The 21868-nt window shown below is 38.0% G+C and overlaps 1 protein-coding gene across 1 annotated transcript in view; it reads left to right on the top strand.

Moving 5' to 3' along the window:
* The first annotated feature begins 295 nt into the window (after positions 1–295).
* Positions 296–21868, top strand: part of LOC119769501 (sex-lethal homolog) — a 43043-nt gene continuing 21470 nt past the window's right edge. Inside the window, 3 exon segments of the mRNA XM_038262184.1 lie at positions 296–751; positions 972–985; positions 988–1016. Coding sequence (XP_038118112.1) covers positions 705–751; positions 972–985; positions 988–1016 — 90 coding nt within the window. The 5' untranslated portion in view covers positions 296–704.

Genomic DNA, 21868 nt, shown 5'->3' with positions numbered 1-21868 from the left:
CGAAAATGCGGCGCGTCGTTTCGAGGCTGGTATGCCGCGTGTCTTTTTCGGGAATACGCGCAATACGTAACGTAAAAAGATTTTGGACCCCCCTCCCTCGCTTCACACATTGCCCTCGACCCCGCCCTAATCCCTCAAACTGCGTGACGTAATAAAAGAACAGTCCCTGAATTGTTTTGTTGCAAATTTGTTCTAAATGACAGTACAGATATATGTTGCCCTGGTACAGATTTTCCGACTTTCGACAACCCTGTCTGCAAGCATTTAACGCGAACTCGTAATAAGCGCTGTCACCACCACGCAGCGCCACCAGTCTTTTCAGAAACGACGACGACGTCTCGTGAAAAGTTATCTATCAATATTTTGAAGTGAAAAGTCCGGACACTTAGCTTCTGCCAGCAAAATAAATCGCGATGCTGCGTGCTAAATGACGAAGGATTCCTGAATTTGGTGTTAGGTTTTGCTTTTTTCTTGATTCAAGAGAATTGTTGGCGTTTTTTTCACTTCCTCTACCATCAAATCGTCCCAGCGAAAGCCAGTGGTCAGAAGAGGGGGGGATAAGGTTCGTGTAGAGAAGAAGGAAGAAGTGAAGAAGAATCCCTGTGCTGAACGGGAGAAGTGTGTGCGCCTGTGGGGCAGTCAAAGGAATATATTAAAAGAAAGAAGAAGCAGCAGCAGCAGCATAAGAATAGAAGATAGTGAAGATGTACAGCAAAATGAATGGATATCCATCATCTACATTTAGGTCGAGGTAAAGTTAGTACAAGATGCATAGAAAAAGAAGAAAAAAACATTTCGAAGGACGCCACTTGATGTCCTCTAATAGCACTACAGAGATGTTAATATTTCATGAGATCGATACAGATCAAATTTCAAGTGATTATAGAATGCATCTGAACGATTAATCTCGATAATTCAGCTAAGCTATGTGACTATTTTTTTAATTTCATGCCAACTGGACATATCCGTAGTGGTGGTCGACTGTGGGAATGTCACATTCTCTACCCTCCGGAATGGTATGATTTTTCATGTTGATCCAATTTAAGAGTGGAGTTTAGGCTGATACTGGCTAAACGTTGTATATAAACTAAAACCTCTAAACATAAATACTAGTACTTAAACTATGGAAACAAAGTAGGCTGTGTTTTTGTAACATAAATTCTATTCTTTTTATACAAATTTAATGTTTGTTATGCATTTTTTAATGCTCGAGCACATTTCAAGCTGTTTTGTGCAGTATGATGTCACTGTGTTTTGTTTTTTTTTTGTCTATTGAACTAGCGAATAGTGTAAGTGTTGTGATTAATTTACTAATAGAAAAATCGTAAGACCCTTCACAAGCACAAGCAATTTATGTGTACTTTGTTTTGCCTTCCTCACCTTACTGAGAAAAGGCTATAAAATCACTCGAAAAATGAACTTTTTAATTAGACCTCCTAGACCTACCTTCATTTGTACATATCGACTCAGAATCACCAGCTGAGCAAATGTCTGTGTGTTTGGCTGTATGTAGACATGTGTATCGAATCAATGTCACTGGAATATCTCGTTACAGGCTCAACTGATTTTGGCCGGAACGTTTTTAATCGATCCGTCTTAACGTCCCCTATGTTGCTATTTAAATTCATTCAGTTTTATCATGTATTTAAAAAGTTATGTTAAAAAACTGTTCCATATTAAATTAAAATTATGGTAAAAGGGTGGTTTTTCATCAAACCCTCACATGTTATATATTTTTAGAAAGGTTCAGAAATGACAATTTTTGTGGAGTAAGAATGATCAAGATCTGACTTACCTATCTTAAATTACAAGCAGTTTGAAAAAAGGTCTGAATACTATTGTTAATTTGATTTGGTTAACCGCGGTGGATTTTCTTGAAATAATTCGAACTGTCAAAAATCCACCAAAGCATCTACCACATTGATCGCACAAAAAACTGTGGTAGAAAAGTATCCACCGGTAGATGATTTGGTGGATTTTTGACAGTTCGAATTATTTCAAGAAAATCCACCGCGGTTAACCAAAAGAAATTAACAATAGTACTCTGAATTCACATAACCTCAACTGGCCGGGTCTGATCGCCACGAAAAAGCCGTGTAGAGGGATGCAATTTTCCTCAAAGGCCGTGTCTGTATAATCAAAAAGTCTGTAGGTAGTCTGTTTTTTTACTCATCACTTATTTTTATTAGGACCTCTTAGGTGCTGCGAACGTTAGGGGAGATCCATAAACCATGTGGACACTTTAGGGGATTGTTATCACTCTATAAATGAGAGGAAGGCACCAACCACCTAAAGGTGGATTAAGTAAGGTTTTTTTGTTAACAGCTTGCAAGCTTTTTCCAGTGAATAAAGTGTGCCTGCAAATGTCTATACTTTTTGCAAAACAGTTAAAAATGTTACCGTAATCTGGGGCGAATCGGGACTACAGTCTGAATAGGGACAGCAGTTTTTAGAGCACTTAAAGCTTTTAGGGGGAGAGGAGGTAATATGCACCCCCGGGGCAAAATGCACTCCCTGCTTTTCTCGGTATTTGAAAGAATTTTCCGGGGAAAAACTCATAGAAATTGGAAGCTTAACATTGCTAAACCATGCTGGAAAAAATTGAGCATCGTAGTTTAAAAACAGCTTAAGTTATTTGCAAAACTTTAAAATGTTGTGTTTTCATCTAATTTTCATTGAACTTTCATTATGATTTTTGGACAATATAAAAAGCATTTATTGTTATTGTAAGTATTGAGGTATATAGTTTTTGCCATAATCTTCACTATTCTGTAGATAAATGAGTCCAAAAACATCAAAAAATGCATTTTTAATTAAATTTTCTGCAAAAAGCGTGGTCGGGGCAAAATGCACCGCTGTGAAGCTCCTTTGTAAAAACAGCGGTGTCATCTAGTGGTGACTAGTGAAAACTGCTTTTACCCGGTGCATTTTGCCCCATGTTGTGGTGCATTTTTCCCCGTTGTTGTAGTGCATTTTGCCCTATTGTTGTGGTGAATATTGCCCCGCATGGTTGTTTGAAATGGATCAAAAATGTTTTTAGAAATTTGTTATTTTCGAAAAATTTTGAGGTTTTTTAAGACTTTCTTCACATGGATGACGAAGAATAATAGTTGTTTTAGAACATCGAACAAAATTCTTCCACAGTAATGCTGTAATGGTTGAGAAATCACAGTTTTCCCTTAGGGGGTGCATATTACCCCCTCTCTGTACACATTTGGTTGGTCTGAGTCTGTTCTAACCGAAACCAACAAGAAAAGTCAAAATATTGTGCTCCAAAATGGTTAAAACTGCAGTCCCAATTCGCCTCATGTGTCCCGATTGACCCCAGTTTACGGTACAGAGCAATTCGCTCAGATTTCGGTCATTCGTTTTTTTTTATTTTCTAAATCCGGCTGAAGCTTTTTTGGTGCCTTCGGTATGCCCAAAAAGCCATTTTGCATCATCAGTATGTCCATATAATATTCCATACAAACTTGGCAGCTGTCCATTAGGGTGTAATATCAAAATCGATTTTCCAGCACAGCATTATTTTAGTTCCTTTTGGGGTCCTAAACAACTCCCCAAAGTTTGAGAACGATTGGTTTAGTCCTCACTTTGCGCAAAGCGATTCAATTTTCCATACAAATTTGTATGGGAAAATTTTTTTTTTTGAATTATGATATTTAAAATATCCACGTTTCACGCTATATCAAAACCGGAATCATAATCGGATGCTCTGGAATGTTTCTACAACTTTCCCGAAGAGTATGGTGCTAACTTGCTCCTGAAAGAAGATACAGCGTCCTCAAAACTCGTCTAAAACGTTATTTTCGATCAAAAAACACGTTTTAGACGAGTTTTGAACACGCTGTATCTTTTTATAGGAGCAAGTTAGCAACATACTCTCTTCGAGAAAGTTGTAGAGCATCTTTCAGAGTATTCGAATATGTATAATAATCTGTATTTTTGAGGTAATTTTTTAATCAATTTGGTGTCTTCGGAAAAGTTGTAGGTATGGATAAGGACTACACTGAAAAAAAATTATACACGGTAAAAGAATTTGATGATTTTTAATTTATTTTTTGTCACTAAAAAAGCAGGCCAAGGGTGCATGATACTGATGATACTTGTAAGAAGTTTTTTTTTATTACTTTTGCTTTTTCGTTTGTATTTAACTAAACAATTCTTAGGAATATTCCTATCAGTACAATCGGTAAAACTCTATATTTGGTCTGAAATGATGAAATGTTCCAAGAATGGAAATTTCTCTATTAGATTCTACCGAACCGGTTAGGGACTTGCCGGAACCTTCAACTGATCTATGGATCGGTAGAATTGCGTTCTTCGTGCAACTTCCGCGGAGGCTCGGGATCGATTCTACCGGACCGGTCTGCGGAATGAAATTTAGGTTAAATTCTGGTTTGATTACAAATATATGAACTTACGTTAGAATTTGCGAATCCGTTCTGGCCGGGGCCACAGGATCCGTGCTGTCCTTGCCGGAACCTCCAACTGGCGTCTCGATCGGTGAAATGGTGCTCTGGGATGTGCTCATCGAGGTCCTGTAAAATTAACTCATGTAATGAAGTAATAGTTTACTATTACTTGAAAAATAAAAAAGCAATAACTTACGTTACGGGTCCTCCACTTGGAAACAACTTCCCACAAATTGTTTAAGACGAATTCAGGGAATTCGTTCAACACGATTTGCTCTTCCGACGCCATTTTTAAGTTTGGGTGAAATAAGATTGACTTATGCTATTTTCACAATGCTGACATTTGTAAATAGCGAATGTCCAAACTATAAAATCCATAAGAAAATCTTATGAACTTTGTTGCCAGTTCTTATAAAAACAACAACATGGCATTGGTCGAACAGCATTGTAAAATCTTATGTAAAGCATGCGCTGATTCTATCTGATCTCATAAGCTTTCATAAGCTTACTTATAAATTTCGTGAGCGCCTCAATGGACACAGCTGGGACCTCGTTCATAAGACGTAACTTATGGTATTATTAGGAGCTTTTCTCTTAGTGCCGTACTGCCCCTGATCGCATAAATGTCCCATATGCATTTTCAGCGATTTCGAGTTTTTGATGCAGTTTGGTTCAAAATCGTGTGCTCTTTCAAAAGAGCCTATAACATCCAGTACTTTGTTCCAGAAATCAGGAGGAAATCCAGTTTTTTCGCGAAAACTTGACACGACATTTATGCGAACATGGGCAGCGTAGTGCTGTTTGGATAAAATAGCATGGCTCTGGTTCCTTGTAAGTGTCCTATTTTCTTACCTTCACGTTGGCTTGGGTTAGTCATCATGATGACAACCTAGCTGGTGGCCTGTGGAAACGACTCGTAAACTTTTGACCAGCGAGGGTCAGTAATTTCTGATGGTTGACGGTATTGTTTTGATTCGCAGTATGTTGAGTCAACTGCTGTGAATGTACCTGAAACATCGTACAACGGGGTTTCTCTTCTCTTCATTCTCAGCTACCACCTATCTTCTGTTGAATTTTGTTTCACTGATTTTCTAACGCGGCTTCTGTTTACTATCCTCCATTTGATTTCGATTTTACTTTCTTGATTCTCTTATTTCTCAACGTTTTTCCACTCTATTTCACCAATTGATGCTGCTGTAACAAACTGTCTGCTTTCCCTTAATTTGGCAGCGATGTCAATTTTGTTTATCTTTATTTATCTATTTGAATAATTTTTCATCTGCCCTATATATTGCACTTAATACAATCTAAGCTTGTTTGTTACCTCTATTTATTAACTATTGTAAATTTCTTTATCTACTTCATAAATTACTATCTTTCTTTTACTATTGATTCTTCAAATAGTATATTTCTTTCACTGTCCATTGTTTTCAATCTTTACCCTTTTCTTCAAACAAATGAGGTTCGAGCCCTTACTCAATTTTGGGAATGATCAAAGAATTAACACAAATATTACTATTGTACTTTTGAAAAACTTTTCTAAAATGCTTAGGGCCAAAATATTGTAACAAAGCACCGCGACAAAAGGAATAGCAACAGATAAACACGACTCAACAATCGGGAAGATTTCATGAGAAAACAATACACAGTAAATAACAATTAGTTTTTGAATTCAAACTAAAAATATAACAGTTTTTGCTTTAATGAAAGTTGATAGGCACACTATAAACGGTTAGGCGCTTATACTTACATCAAACCCTACGTAATGTACCACCCCCGGCCGAGTTAAAATGCGTAACCAAAAAGGAAGGTGTGCATGCCTGCCACGAACACTCAAAGCGTGTTCTAGCATGTTGCTCGTACTGACTCAGAGCAAGGGTGAGATGTAGGTGTAACATTTTTCATTCTTGAAAAAAAAAAAAACAATTTTTAATGATTGATAACAATACTTTCTACTTTTCACGAACAGTAAATTAACTGTTTCTAACACATTATACTTCTTCTTCGCGAGCTAGCCCGTTCAATCGAGCAATCGGCGAGCAAAGCGCGAGTATACCAACACTGATATAAAATAACTTACCATTGAGTCCTGAAGATCTGACAACCCTACCGAAAATTTTAAGTATTAGTAACTAATTTTGAAGATAATGTCGTGTGTTAGCTTATAAATGACAAACCTTATAAAGCTTATAAATGTAATGAAAAGATGTAACGATTCGAATTTGCATTGTAGCAAAACTCTTGAACCTGCTCACAACATGACTAAGTATGTTTTTTCATGAAATTAATTTTTATTATGTCCATTCGGTACCGTAATTATATTTTACTTAAAGCTAAGAGTAATTTCAGAGGATCTTGTGAACCAAGTATGTTATGGAAGTACGTGAAATTTCAAAAAAGTGTCCACGTGGTTTTTGGATGGTCCATTTACGGATTTTGTTCAAAAGTTTGACAAATGTGGCTTTTTGCCAACCATCAAACTGTTAGTAACAACGGAAGCCGCGCGCCTGATGACTCATTTTGACCACGTTCTAGGGAGAAGAATAACTGTAGCGCCAAGCTGTCTAGAACTAATGCGTATCTGAGAAGCGTGCCTATTTGAAAACTGGAAATGGTCGTCAAAGAACCCTCGCTACAACGGCATTGTTTTAAAATTTTGTAGACATAACACGCAGTTTAGTCATCACCTTAAATTGTATTAGTGCAAATATTTGTATCTTTATTTCAAAACCATAAATAAAGACAAACCTTTTCGGTTTTCATTGTTGGTATTCTTATATGATTGGTATGGAAAAACGTGAGTGTTTCGATCGAAACATCTTCTTCAATTCAAACTTTGAACCATGTTTTGCATCGTGACATTATCAGTCGATTCAAGGTTAATCAATAATCCGCTACAAATCAATTCAGAGTGGTTACTATGTAATCTGTGGGGTGAGAGTGACGATGAAATCTTTCGCAACAGAGAAACGTTCTTGCTAATGAGGTCAACATTCTTTGTTTCGCAAGCTCATGGAGAAGGACGAACAGAACTGGATTATAAACCAGAGCTCCACCATCCGCAGTAGATACGCTGGGAATCGCTTTACTTCATTCATTATAGCAGACTACCAATAATGATGCTGTCATGGTTTGAGAATTTGTGAATCGGTCCCATAATCGCACGAATAACAATAATTTTGCGGCGCTTCTCTTTGATTTTTTTGTCGTCTGCACACATGATGATGCTGGCTGGTTGGTTGGCGAAAGTGAGATTGCATGAAGAAACGACATAACGAATGGATATAAGGGATTCGAAGCGTGCTGCCAATGATCGATACAAAATCACTTAACCCTCTTCAGTACGATGTTGGCTGCCATATTATAGAACGCACACCGCCCTGCTTGGCGATTTGTACTCGATGACGGGCAAACATTTCTAAAAATCAGTTCTATCGAAACAAAGACCTCCAAAACGGTGTTATACCCACTCCAAAATGTTTATTTAGCAATTCTATGGTAATATATTGACATTTAGTTGAATTAATTTTCAATTCAATTCAATTCGGTTTTATTTGTGAATAATCAATTTACAATGAGTTCATTTAGGTACACAACAGAGTTTTGGTGTTCCTTTCAGCTGTGATTTACATCGTAATTCAATCGAAAAATTATTACTTATAACTATGGAATAGACAAGAGTAAGAAAAAGTTTTCAAAAACATACAGAAAGTGCAATGGGAAAAGGATAGATAGAGAGAAAGCTTAAAACTAGATCACAGACAAAAATAATATCAATTATAGATGTGCTTGATCATCAGCTCCCCGAGGGCCAGAAATTGCTCTGCCTTGTTACGGCAGCTCCGAAACCGCGTCATCATCTCCCCCCGCGAGAGCAAAGAACTCCGGCAGGGTGAAGAGATCTTCCCCCGGTGACTCCTTGCTGGGCCGCATCGCCGCTACCGGCAGCGACCATGCTGGCAAACGACCGCCCCCATCCAGGAGGGATCGCTGGGTTGTCCGCTGGAACCGTACGCTGCCCAACTGCAGGAACGGCTGCGCTCGTACTTCGCTGAGGAGAGTGGCACGCTGCTGCTTTCTTCTTCCTCTTTTCCTGCTCCTCGAGGTAAGCCCTGCGCGCGACGCATCCGCGGTAATTGCCGGTATGGTTACCGTCACAGTTCGCACACTTTACGCGCGGCTTAGTTTGTTCTGCCTTGTCCCCCAAGTCCACCTTACGTGGCAGTGCGCACGCCTCCGAGAGGTGTGACTCACCGCACTTCACGCAGCGGGGCCGGAGGTTGCAGTTCCGCGAGCCGTGGCCGAATTTCTGGCAACGGTGGCATTGCGCTACGTCTGTCGGGTTCTTGGTGTAAAACCGCCAGTTCACCCAAAAACCGTCCAGTGTCTTAGTCCGCCGCAGGTCTTGGATCTTGACGGTGCCGCGGTCGAAGTACAACAGGTACAGGGTGTGTGTACCTGTGACTGTTGTCAGTGTCTTGCGAACCTTCGTGGTGAACGGACACTAGAGCTGCGGTATTTTTTACTACCTGAGCTCAGAGTTATTTCAAAACAAAATTCACAGTCTTTTTAAAGACTACCTGAGTTATTTTCCAAAATTCTAAACAGTCTTTTCAAGACTAACCCCACCTGAAATTTTGTTGTATTTTACAAACAAAGCCATCTTTTAAGAGAACTTTGCTTGCAAAATGCGTCAAAACAAAGGTAAACGCAAATCTTCTGAAGATTTGGTCGTTACGTCGGTGAAGCGTTTGAACGCTAAACCGGCTAACGGAAACAGCCTCTTCTGAGGTCTGATTCTGATTCTGAATGTGAGGTCAATCCTCCAATTCCATTGGCAAACAGTTTCGGTGTTTTATCCGAAACTGATGACAAGGAACCTTCTCCTCGTACTGAGCCTTCTGCCGTCGAGAAACGAGTAAAGGCTCCGCCAATTGTAGTGACTTCCGTCTCCGATTTGGCCACCTTTCGAACGCAACTGAAGAATTGCAAGGAAACTTGCAATTTGAAGGTTTCGTTCCAGCTTGGTCGAAGAGGAGAATGTCGCTTGTTGACGGAATCTTTACAAGATCCCCAACCTTTTGTTGGTTATTTGAAAAACCACAAACACAATTTCTACACGTATGAGACCAAGAATGCTCGGCCATTCAAGGCGGTCTTGAAAGGTCTCTCCAACGACTTGTCGGTGGATGAGATCAAAAACGAACTTAAGGTGTTGCTTGGCTTTGTCCCATCCCAAGTAATACCGATGAAGAAAAAATCAAACGGGAATATTTCTCGCTTTGGTTTGACTTCACAATTTTATCTGATTCATTTCAACAGAAATGAAATCAACAATTTGAAACTTTTGGACAAAGTTCAGTTTTTGTTCCATGTACGGGTAAAGTGGGAGCATTTTAAGAAACATGGCGGTAATGGCCAGAATCTGACCCAGTGCCGGCGTTGCCAGGCATTCAGTCACGGTACTGATCATTGCGCCATGGTTCCAAAATGCATGGATTGCGGGGATTCTTCTCACGACAAGGACAATTGTCCCGTGAAAGAAGTCACCCAATTTAAATGTGCAAATTGTTATGGAAATCACAAATCAAATTTTTGGGATTGCCCCATCAGAAAAAAGGTTTTGGATTCTCGTGCTAAGCATCAGCCGAAATCCAAACCGAAATTTTCTCAAAGTCAGGTTGTACCTGCATCTTTAAATCAAACGTTCGTGCTGTCTCACTCGAACAATTCTAGAAATACCCCTACCGTGGAAAAGTTAGGTAACAACAATGGAGTTTCTTTTGCTAACGTCGTTTCGGGTTCATCCATGAATTTTAAATCCTCTACCAATCTTTCTGAAATTGGGCAGGTACCTCAAATCTCATTTGAAATTTTTTCTGCTGGCAACGTTTTGGGATCTTCTGATCTCGGCGATGTTACGTTTGAAAAAATGACTTTTTTGCAAAACTCACTGTTCGGTTTGATTCAAACGATGAGTAATGCTACATCCATGATGGAAGCAATCCAGATTGGATTAAAATTTGCGAATGATGTTGTTCTTACCCTGAAGTTTAATCATGGATCTAAGTAATTCCATCAATATTATGAATTTTAATGCTCGCTCTTTAAAAGCGAAAGAAAATGAATTTTTCAACTTTTTACGAGTTTATAACGTGCATGTCGCTGTTATAACCGAAACATTTTTAAAAACTGGCACTTATTTGAAAAGTGATCCAGATTATAAAGTTATAACTAATAACCGAATGAATCGAAATGGCGGTGGAGTTGCAATAGTTATCCACCGTAGTATGACTTATAGCACTTTACGTGACTTTAAGTTAAAAGTTATTGAAAGTTTGGGCATTGAACTTGAAACTTCTTTTGGGAAAATTATGATTGCAGCTGCATATTTGCCATTCCAATGCACTGGGGAAAATAAAAATTATTTCAAAGGTGATTTGAATAAACTTACTCGGCATAGATCTCGATTTTTGATCATCGGTGATTTTAATGCCAAACACCAATCTTGGAATAATTCAAAAGTAAATTCCAATGGTAAAATTCTGTTCAGAGATTGCACTTCTGGTCTTTATTCGGTTTTATACCCGAATGGGCCAACTTGCTTTTCTTCTGTTAGAAATCCATCAACAATTGATTTGGTTTTGACAAATCAAAGTCAGTATTGTGGTCCTTTAGTGACTCATGCTGATTTTGATTCTGATCACCTTCCAGTAACTTTTTCACTTTCTCATGAAGCAGTTACCAGACCCAATAGTTCTGTGTTTAATTGCCACAAAGCTAATTGGGACAGGTATCAGCATCATATTGAGAATAATTTGAATCATGATTTTGTTTTAGAAACCAAAGCTGATATTGATTCAGCCTTGGAATCTTTAACTAATGCAATTTTGGATGCTAGGAATATTGCTATTCCTAAAGTCCAAGTCAAATTTGATTCTCCCATTATTGATGACGATCTTCAGCTTCTGATTCGTCTGAAAATGTTCGCCGAAGACAGTATCAACGTTCTCATGATCCTGCACTGAAGCGAATTCAAAAGATTTGCAAAAGGTTATTGACCACAGATTCACTCTCCTGCGAAATGAAAAGTTCGCAAGAGATGTCGAACAAATTAAACCTTATTCCAAACCTTTTGGAAACTTTCAAAGGTTCTTAAGAAACCTCAAAACCCAAAGAAGGGTCTTTAAAAGATGGTGATATAATTCTATTAACTAATGGGGAAAAGCTCAAAACTTGCTCAGCAGTTTGAGAGTGCTCATAATTTCAATTTGAATGTTTTGAGTCCTATTGAAAAAAATTTCAATAGAATTTCAGAATATTGTTGAACAAGAATTTTCATCAGATGAAGTTTTTAATACGGATCTTAATGAAATAAAATCTATTATCAAAAATTTAAAAATATGAAAGCCCCTGGTGAGGATGGCATTTTTACATTTTAATTAAAATTACCAGAAGCAACTTTAAGTAGCTTGGTCAAAATTTTCAACAAATGTTTTGATTTGGCATATTTTCCCAGTAGTTGGAAAAATGCCAAAGTAATTCCGATTTTGGAACCGGATAAAAATCCTGCTGAAGCCTCAAGCTATCGGCCCATTAGTTTGCTTTCATCTATTAGTAAATTATTCGAAAGAATAATTCTTAATAGAATGATGACGCACATTAATGAAAATTCAATTTTCGCTGATGAGCAGTTTGGATTTCGCCTTGGGCATTCAACTACTCATCAGTTGTTGAGAGTTTCAAATTTAATTCGAAGCAACAAATCTGAGGGCTATTCTACTGGCGCTGCTCTTCTAGACATAGAAAAAGCATTTGACAGTGTTTGGCATAAAGGATTGATTGCGAAATTGAAAAGGTTTAATTTTCCGATTTATATCGTGAAAATTATTCAAAATTATTTGACGGATCGTACTCTGCAGGTATGTTATCAGAATAGCAAATCTGATCAACTACCTGTACGTGCTGGCGTCCCTCAAGGAAGCATTTTGGGTCCAATTTTATACAATATTTTTACTTCTGACTTGCCTGATTTGCCCCCAGGATGTCAGAAATCACTTTTTGCTGATGACACAAGCATCTCCGCCAAAGGCAGAAGCCTTCGTGTCATCACAAGAAGATTACAAAAAAGCTTGGATATTTTCAATTCTTATTTGAAAGAATGGAAAATTACTCCAAATGCTGCAAAACTCAACTTATTATTTTCCCTCACAAACCAAGGGCTGATTTTCTTAAACCAAAAGTCATCACATTATAAAGATGAATGAAGTAAATTTAAAGTGGGAGGATCAAGTGAAATATCTTGGACTTGCTTTTGACAAAAACCTTACTTACAAGGATCACATTGAAAGTATCCAGGTTAAATGTAACAAATATATTAAATGTTTGTATCCACTTATAAACATGAATTCTAGACTTTGTCTCAAGAATAAACTGTTAATTTATAAACAAATTTTCAGACCTGCCATGCTTTATGCTGTGCCGATCTGGAAAGCTGTTGCTTAACCAGGAAGAAAAAACTTCAGAGGATTCAGAACAAAATTCTGAAAATGATTCTGAAACTTCCTCCCTGGTTCAGCACCAGTGAACTTCATCAATTAGCCGAAGTTGACACTTTGGATGTTATGTCCAATAAGATAATTGATGCATTTCGACAAAAATCATTGCAGTCTTCAGCTGCATTGATCCGCTCTTTATATAGTTTATAAGTTAGTTTTAAGGTATCCCTTTTCCCTTTTGTACATGTAGGACCTCCTACATTTGAAATCACTGAATAGCGAAAGCTACAATATTTCATGAATAAATGAAAGTTGCTTGTATTTAAAATTGAGGTGAAAAGTCATCGTTTGTGATTGGACACTCAATAATATTTTAACTGAATGAATGTACATGGAAAAGAAATTTGAATAAATATAAATTAAAAAAAAAACCTGTGACTGTTGTCTTTCGCGAGAGCACTTTTATCTCCCGTGTCTTTATTCCGGCGTTCGAGAGGTGTCGCTTCAGGTCGGCGATCGGACGGTCTTGGTAACCCTGCAAGACGACCTTAACAGGGGGCTTCACTGGGTCGTATGTGTAGAAGTTGAAGTTGCTACGCTTCAGTTCTTCAAGCACCAGTTCGAAATCTTTTCTGTTCAGTGTGATCACTTGCACTGCCGACTTACCGATTTTCAGACAATATCCGAGGCCTTCCAGCAACTCGTCAACATCGTCCGCCAACGTGTCCAAAACAAAAATTGGAGGTGGTCTTCGTTCCGTTGGAGAATTGTTCTTTTTTGGCGTCGACACTTTCTTCCGTGCACGCCCGTCATCGTCGTCGTCGTCGGTAGCGCTGCTACCGTCGGTGTTGTTATTTTCTTCGTCGTCGCTCAGCATCTGGAACTCGTTCCTGATGGGGATGTTGGCGGGTGTTGATGTGCCACTGGTCGTGGCACCGGAAGTACCGGAACGGGTTCGCACTGGTGATCTCGGAACATACCCGGGATGTAGTAACTTTTTGTCGATTCCATCTGCGCTCACGCTCCCCTGCGCGATGGCGGCCGACACGGCGTTGGTTTGTTTACCTTTTGCACACGGCCGGTAGACGAACTTCGCGGGTTTTCGAGGCCGCACTCGAACTGCCACGGCCACGGCCGGCCTTTGGCATGCTGCACGAGCAAACTCGCGACTAATCACGGTAAACTACGGCGAAAAAAATCGAAAAAACGATGGAGCACTGAGCACTTCACTGCTGCTTGCTCTCGTGCGTACACGGATGTGATTAGTCGAATTAAAAGTTTGCAAAATTAAGTTTTGATAAGTTTTATATAGACTTTCCCCCTGGGCTTTGTCATAATAAGTGTCATAGGTTTGATGCTTGTTTGGCAAAGAGTATTATTTGATTCGATGTGGAATTAAAATCGAAGTGTTCAGTATATTGCTGAAGCTTCCATTTTTACACATGGACACCACTTCGTGCTGCGAGAACCCACTTTGGCGCAGTCTCAGGGCTTAATCGATGGCCGGTAAGCTGTCATCGAGACCAGGAGGTTCTCCGATAGTGGAAATATCACATTTGTACAATGAACCGCTACATATGTGATTTTTCCCTATCTTAATGTGGGTGTCAGTTTAGGATGCGAGGAATTTAGGAATTTAGTTTTTGTAGAATTAAGGATTTTAACTATAAATATCAACTTTTAATACTTTGCCTTTAGTTATTTAGGGACAAAATTAGTAACAGTGAATTTAATATTTCTATCAGAATCGGTGATTTTCATTCAAGTAGCATAAAACCATTATGATTTGTCAAAATTTCCGTAGAGTCTCGATCAATCAATAGTGAAATGATATCGAACTAAGTTCGTTGATCCGTTGAACTAACGGTTGTCGGATTATGATTGTATCGACCATTGTTGCGAATCGAGGATCTACTAAAATTCTGACGATCAAATGGTCGTCTCTATTTCAATTCACGACTTGTAAAATATGAACTGTTATTATTATTATTATTATTTTTTTCAAAGAAGCCAGACAGGTTTTACAAGAAACGTTTTTTGGCTATTAATTAAAATGTCGGGGATTTGAGATAAGAGTAGCTTTCGGATAGCTTGCTTTAAATCTTGTATTCAATTCAAGTCAGGAAAATATCCGCAAATGAAAATTTGGACTTATATGAATAATTGAACATTTTGGACTTATGAATAACACACAACTGTGCATTTATTCTAGAGTCAGATCCATACAGCGTCAGTGTTTATTTGGTCGAAGTGTACTAATTCATTGGCAGATCTGATTCTAGTTGTAATGTACGACAAGACTACTGACGGACGTGACAGGACGAGGGCCCAGTTTAGAGGTTTCGACATCAACGATCACCTAGGTCACCCTCCCAAAAAAAAAAGTTTTATATAGAATTTCCAGAGTTTCACTTTTATACTAAGTAGTTAGTAAACTTTATATTACACCCAAATTATTTTTTTTATCAGTCAGCCTATTTGGAGTTGGGAGATTTATGGTGATTTGTCAACAAATAAATTTATTTATATTAATTTTTCGAAACGTGTAAAAACTTTTTTTGTACCTTTTTTTTATTTTTGAAATAGTATTTGTTATAGAACTCTTAATAGAAATCATCTTTTCATGAGCTTTTAGTAAAAAAATGTTTGTCATGAGTTTCTGAACCAAACGTAGTACTAGGTTCCTGTCAAACTTTAAATTGTTTACATGTTTTACCACAAAATGTGCATAGTGCCCAAAAGGTGTAAATACTTTTTTTTACATACTGTATTTGTAACACGTAGTTTCAAAATTACTGTATCTCGAAACCATTGCATCCTATCAAAAAGTACAAACTTGTAAGAGAATGAACGGGGTTTCTGTTAAAATACACTGATAGAAAAAAAAACACGTCTCTTTTAAGCAGAGACGCATCGAGCTCTACAGGCTCAATAAAAACTCTTTACCTGCTTTGTATGGTAGAACAGAGCTAAGCTCTGGATGCAGCGAACAGAGCCAGCTCTGTATGGGAAAAAATAATATTGAATTGCATATACAGTCCAGACTCGATTATCCGAAGGCCTCGGAAAAATTTCACTTTGGATAATCAAAACTTCGGATAATCGAATCACGAAAAATATTTTTTTTTCGCTGTCTTATTTTTGATTGTTGAGCTTAAGTTTGAACCCTAAACTATGCTAAAGTGATTTAAATTTTTTAATTGAAAATGGCGGTGACGAAATATTGAAAAATGCATTTTATTATTTTATAAGCAATCAACTATTCAAATTTGACTCACAGAACTCAAATTTGACGTTTAAAACAAGAAAAAACGAAAAAATTGTTCGTGGTTCGATTATCCGAAGTCATATACAAACTTTCGAATAATCGAACTTCGGATACTCGAAACTTCGGATAATCGAATCTAGACTGATAAGTTTTGGAATGTTGACATATTCTAGAAAGTTGCTGGTACCAAAAGGTTCTATATTATTCTCTCAGACGTCATTACTATTTGATTGATTTTGTTCGTGCAAAACTGCCGTTCTACGCATAATTGTCCCATGTCAGTTTTGGACGATTTTGACTTTATGACATTTTTAAGTTTAGTTTGATGTGTACTTTAAGAAAAACACATAAAATCTGGTACTTTGTTCGGAAACTCATTAAAAACAACACCAAGTCTGTTTGTCCCATCGTTGAACTTCTACGCATAATTGTCCCACCAAATATGTTCTTACACGGAATCATTAGTTTTACTAAGCATTATGTCTTGTTTACCTGTTGTATAGCAAGAGAATCACAAATAAGGGTGATAAACTGCTAACTGGGGCGATTAGGGACACATAGGGCGAATAGGAACCCACGGGACAATTATGCATAGAAACGCAGAAATCGGTCGAAAAATTTCAATCGCGTTTTTCTCAGGTGCAATTTTTTGAATATTAAGCAAGGAAATCAGTTAAGCGTTTAAACTCTAAATGCTCTCAATGGAATTTAGGGTTTGCTATTGGCTGCGACTCCAAATCATGCTGCGTTCTCCGAGAAATAATCATTTGAAAAATCTACAAAAAAAACGTTGCTTAATCCACCTTTAGGTGGGTGTTGCCTTCCTCACATTCATAAAGTTAATACACTACATACCTCAAAAAAGAGCATAAATAAGACTTATTTTTATCAAAATATCTGAGATCCGGCCTAAAAAGTGTATAAATATCACTTAAGTGGTTATAACATTTGATAGGGTTATCAGATCTTCAACGTTTTAGGCTCATTGGAAAGGTCTTTGATTACCTATACAAAGACAGGTCGCATGGTGGATCCGGACAACGTTTTTATCAGAATATTTGTGATCCGGCCTCCAAAAAGTGCATAAATAACACTTGAGTGCTTATAACTTTTGATAGGATTGTTAGATCTTCAACGTTTTGGGCTCGTTGGAAAGGTCTTTCAAATACCTTTTTATAAATGTATAATATGACGGGTTTTCTTACAAAAACCACCCTTTTTACAATCTTCCGGACTTTTGTTAGAATCGTTTTTTGCCTTTCTTACTAAAGAAAGGTATAGGTTTTACTTTAAGGCTGGACGTCATTTTCATCTTCGTAAATATGTCGATTCAGCATGAATTTTCTTCGGAAAAATCGTCAAAAAAACACACTGCATCGATTTTAGACGCTCTATCGATTCACCTTGACAAAACTCGCCTATCTCCAACCCTCGAATTTTGAGAAAATAAATTCCGTGGAGTTCGAGTAATGTCCGTGTGTGGTAAATTTTTTGCCAAATTTTGTGTCACGTAATCCTCGGCTCCCCTATTTTCGATTTTGATTGTTCCAAGTGCATTTGAAAGCTGGTGTGCTGAACAAGGGTCATTTTGAGACCGAATTTCGAAACATCCATCTGTTTTCGGATGCGGCCAGACTTTTCAACAAATTACACAGTTTTCAAATGAAAATATGATCAAAATTTTTCATTTTCATATCTTTTATTTATCTCAAAAATTGCATTTTTCGAGCTCTACAACCTCCCAAATTTTCATCCAGATCCATAATCTGGTTCTGGAGTTAGAGCCGTTTGATTAACCTATCAAAAGAAAAAAAAAATCCCTAAAAAAAGGTAAAAGCCCACCTGGTGACCTTTGCCAACACTTTCATTTCCGATTTTATCCGAAATTTCTTTCTACACTCATAGTGATTGGTGGTCCGATTGTCTGTGGTTGGAGGTTCGTTTGTTAGTCGGTCGTATTATTTTTCGCGTTTTATCAGTGTTTTAAAGATTTTTGTGCGTCGGGTTGGTGTTTGGTGTGGAGCCATGTGTTATAGGAGTTTGAGGAACATGAAGTTTTTGAAGAAAATGTTAAATTAGAAGTGAATTTAAATGAAAATCGATTCGTGAGATCTCCATTGTTTTCCTTTAGCAGCTCCAGCTTCACACCTTAAGTCTTTTTTTCGCCGGTTTATCGCCTCGCATCTCTATTTCGCCGATTTCGCTCATTCTACCGTTCACGCGCCATGTTTGTTTTGGTTTGGGAGGTGTTCGAACAGAAAATAGGGGCTGGTGACTTTTTTTTACATTTATGTAAAGTTTATGACAACAAAAAAGAAGACTTTCAGTTGCATAGCGGATTAACGGTAGCTTAATGTGGAAATTCAAGCAAAAGTGAACCAAGGGGTTGATTTAAGGACGAGAAATTTTGAAGAAGACGCGATCAGTTAAGTTCGGGTGTGTTTTTGTCCGGATTACTTTTTGTTTGAGTGATTGCCATCAGGAAAAAGGGATTCGATTTCGCTCTTATGAACGGGTTGTGCGGCCGTCGATTTTCGTCGATTTCCCTTCCTTGGTTCGGCGATAAATCATCCTCATCAACTGAAAAAAACGAGCACCAACGGCACTGATAGAAATTCAGTGCATCCATACAGAATCCTTTTCAAGTTATTCAAAATATTACTATATAAAATGTTTCACCATTTTTATTATGTTTCTCAAAAAAAAAAATCAAACCATCCACATTAACGACCCCCGGGTCTTTTGTGGTCTCTATTGTAAGTTTCTGCTCAAACCTAGGAGTCCGAAGGCTTGAATGGGGAGAGCACCCAAACTTCTTTACTCCAAGGAACCTTCCACCCCAGTGTTTGAACTGACGACCTTTGGATTGTGAGTCCAACCGCCGCCAGCGATTCCACCGGAGTAGGCTTGGTTTGGTGTGTTGTTTGTACTTATGGCATGGAGACGACTCCTACACCTGGAATGACTTAACGGCTTAACAATCAAGGCCGGGACCGACATTTTACTTCCTCATCCGATGGAAGGTTATGTTTCTCATTTACGTCCAATCTTCTCTTCTTTACTTCTATTCATTTCTGATTATCTATCTAGTGAAATCCTCATCCAATAATAGTTTTGCCTAGTATAAAGTTCAATATCTATTTAAATTTTTAAGCCAAAAATTATCTTCTTTCTTCTGTACTATTTCTTCCCGCCCGTATTTATTAATAATTGAAAAAAATATATTTCAGCTGCGATTAAAGGTAATTTATTATATTATCCATTACATAAACGGAAAATCATACTTATTTATTTCAATCGATCTATTTACTTTAATTTATCTTTGTATGTATCTTATATTTTAAATATTTTTCCCCACTTTCCCTCTTCTTTTTTTTCTTTCCTTCTTTCAAGTCGCGTAAATAATAATATACCGGTCGTTAAACGAGAATGTCAAACTCGAGTTCATGCGTCGTTTTTACGGATTAGTTCTCCTTTTACTCTGTTCTTATTTTTCGATAATTATAAATATAACGTGGAAGATAGTACTACCTATAACGACTTCGGCTTAAAAATGTACCAATCATAAAAATGCACCATTCGTGATAGTGTCACTTTATTAATAACTGCTCGAAACGAAATTGTAAGTTACTTTGTTCGTAATCTTGTCGGTCTCGTAGATCACTTTTTCGGAACACTTCGTTCATAAAATCCCGCAACACGATGAAATCACTGCAAACCTCACTATAAAGTTTTGATATAATTTAATAGGAAACCACAGAAAATACAATTTGATATATTGCTTAAATAGCAATAGGAGTAAAAAGCCCTTCTCACAGCGTCGTTGCTCGGAAGGCACGCCGACGGGGAATAAATGATAATCTGGCGCCGCGTTCGAATTAAAACTATTTCTAAATAAATGATTGTGTGTCTTACAGCAGCCGGCTGCCTAAGACCTATAAATTTGCAACTGATAAACAAATTGCTTATGGTCGCATCACCTACCACGGTGAATCCTGACCTCATACCAATCTTACTAACCCCTCAAAACTCATACTTGTCGGAGACGCAGTCGATTTGGCGGTCCCATCACTCAAGTATCGGACTAACATTCCCATCCACTTCCCCGTGTCTTACCACTGGTCGTGGCCGGCGTCGGTATTGATCAGCATGATAGGGACCTTTGAAAATTGCGAAGGGGTGATGATTGGTTCCTACTTTTCATCTGTGGTCCACGGAGCAATTTTTGGGGGTCCTGGTCAATAACGAAGTAGCAGCTACGGGTAGACACCAATGCTATGCTATGCTAATTTCTTTCTACACTCATAGTACAGACCATGAGTGAGCATCTGAAACAAATTTTACATCTATCGGCAATCCGGATCAATTTTTAGAGCGATTTACTTTTTGCCTTTCTTACTAAAGAAAGGTATAGGTTTTACTTTAAGGCTGGACGTCATTTTCATCTTCGTAAATATGTCGATTCAGCATGAATTTTCTTCGGAAAAATCTTCAAAAAATCACAATGCATCGATTTTAGACGCATCGTCGCCAAGTCGACAAGTTGTCAAGTTGAGCTTCTAATGCTGGCGCGTCTTGTTATTGGGATCCAATATACTCTAATATGTGTTGGGTGCCCTATCGATTTTCATTTGCTACTATAGATATCGTATATTTTTCGGCTCTTTAGTATTATCATTATATGCATAAATGTCCAGTATTTGTTTTGAAACCTGCGACATGAGACCATTATGTGATTTAAATTCTGTCATTTATTTTTATTGTGTGGTGGTCTAGAGGTTTGTGTCCTAACTAATATTTTATCTAGATCAGACCATGATTTAAATCTTGAGAAACATTGAGGTGAATTTGAAAGAGCTTTTAGAGAGTGGGGATCTTTTTAGAAAGTGGGGATCTTCTTCGAAAGTTCTTGGCTTGCTTCTTGTTGTTGGGTGAAAAAGGAAAGCTTTGATCGCAAGCGAGCGAGGGAGAGAACTTATATTCCTTACTCGCGCTCACCGCACACGGCGCCTTGTGCTAAAGAGGCGATGGTGTAGAGGTATATCTTCAAGCGTTGTGTTGTTGTTTTTTTTTTCGTTGCCAACTGGTGCTTCTTTTCGCTCGCGGGCAAAAAATCGTTGGCAACAGTGTCTGCGGCACATTCTGAAATGCCGCGCGATGTGTACCTTTGAAAAAAAACGGACAATACCAACACACAAAAGGGCTCGTACCGAAGCTAAAAAACCAAAACCGCGGTGTGCGTTGTCACTGGCGCATGTGAAGCTTGCTATGATCGCGTTTGTCATAAACGCTTGTTTGATTACAAACTTACAAACATATTGTACGATTGAAAATATTCTTTTGGTGAAAATTGCGTTTTTATTTCCTTTGGAAATCATATCATTTATAATACATTGCTTTCATCATAAGACTTTCTTTTGTGCTGACGTTATAAATAAACAAAGTCGATGTTATGAATTGAAAAAGTTCTACCATTGTTATATTCTTTAGTAAGAAAGGCTCTATCTCACCCCAGGTGGGATTAAATCGGGTTTTAGCATAACTTTTGAAGTACTTAACTAAACTTCATAATATTAACTAGGGTCTTGTGGGACTCCAAGACGGATCGAATGAGACCAAAACGGCCGAAATCGGTTCAGCCAATCCGGAGATAATCGTGTGCATATTTTTCGGTGCTCGGACTCACA

This window comes from Culex quinquefasciatus, chromosome 3, assembly GCF_015732765.1.
Source record: "Culex quinquefasciatus strain JHB chromosome 3, VPISU_Cqui_1.0_pri_paternal, whole genome shotgun sequence".
Classification (NCBI taxonomy): domain Eukaryota; kingdom Metazoa; phylum Arthropoda; class Insecta; order Diptera; family Culicidae; genus Culex; species Culex quinquefasciatus.
Note: the sequence above shows the minus strand (reverse complement) of the source record. Positions and strands in the feature narration are given on the sequence as shown.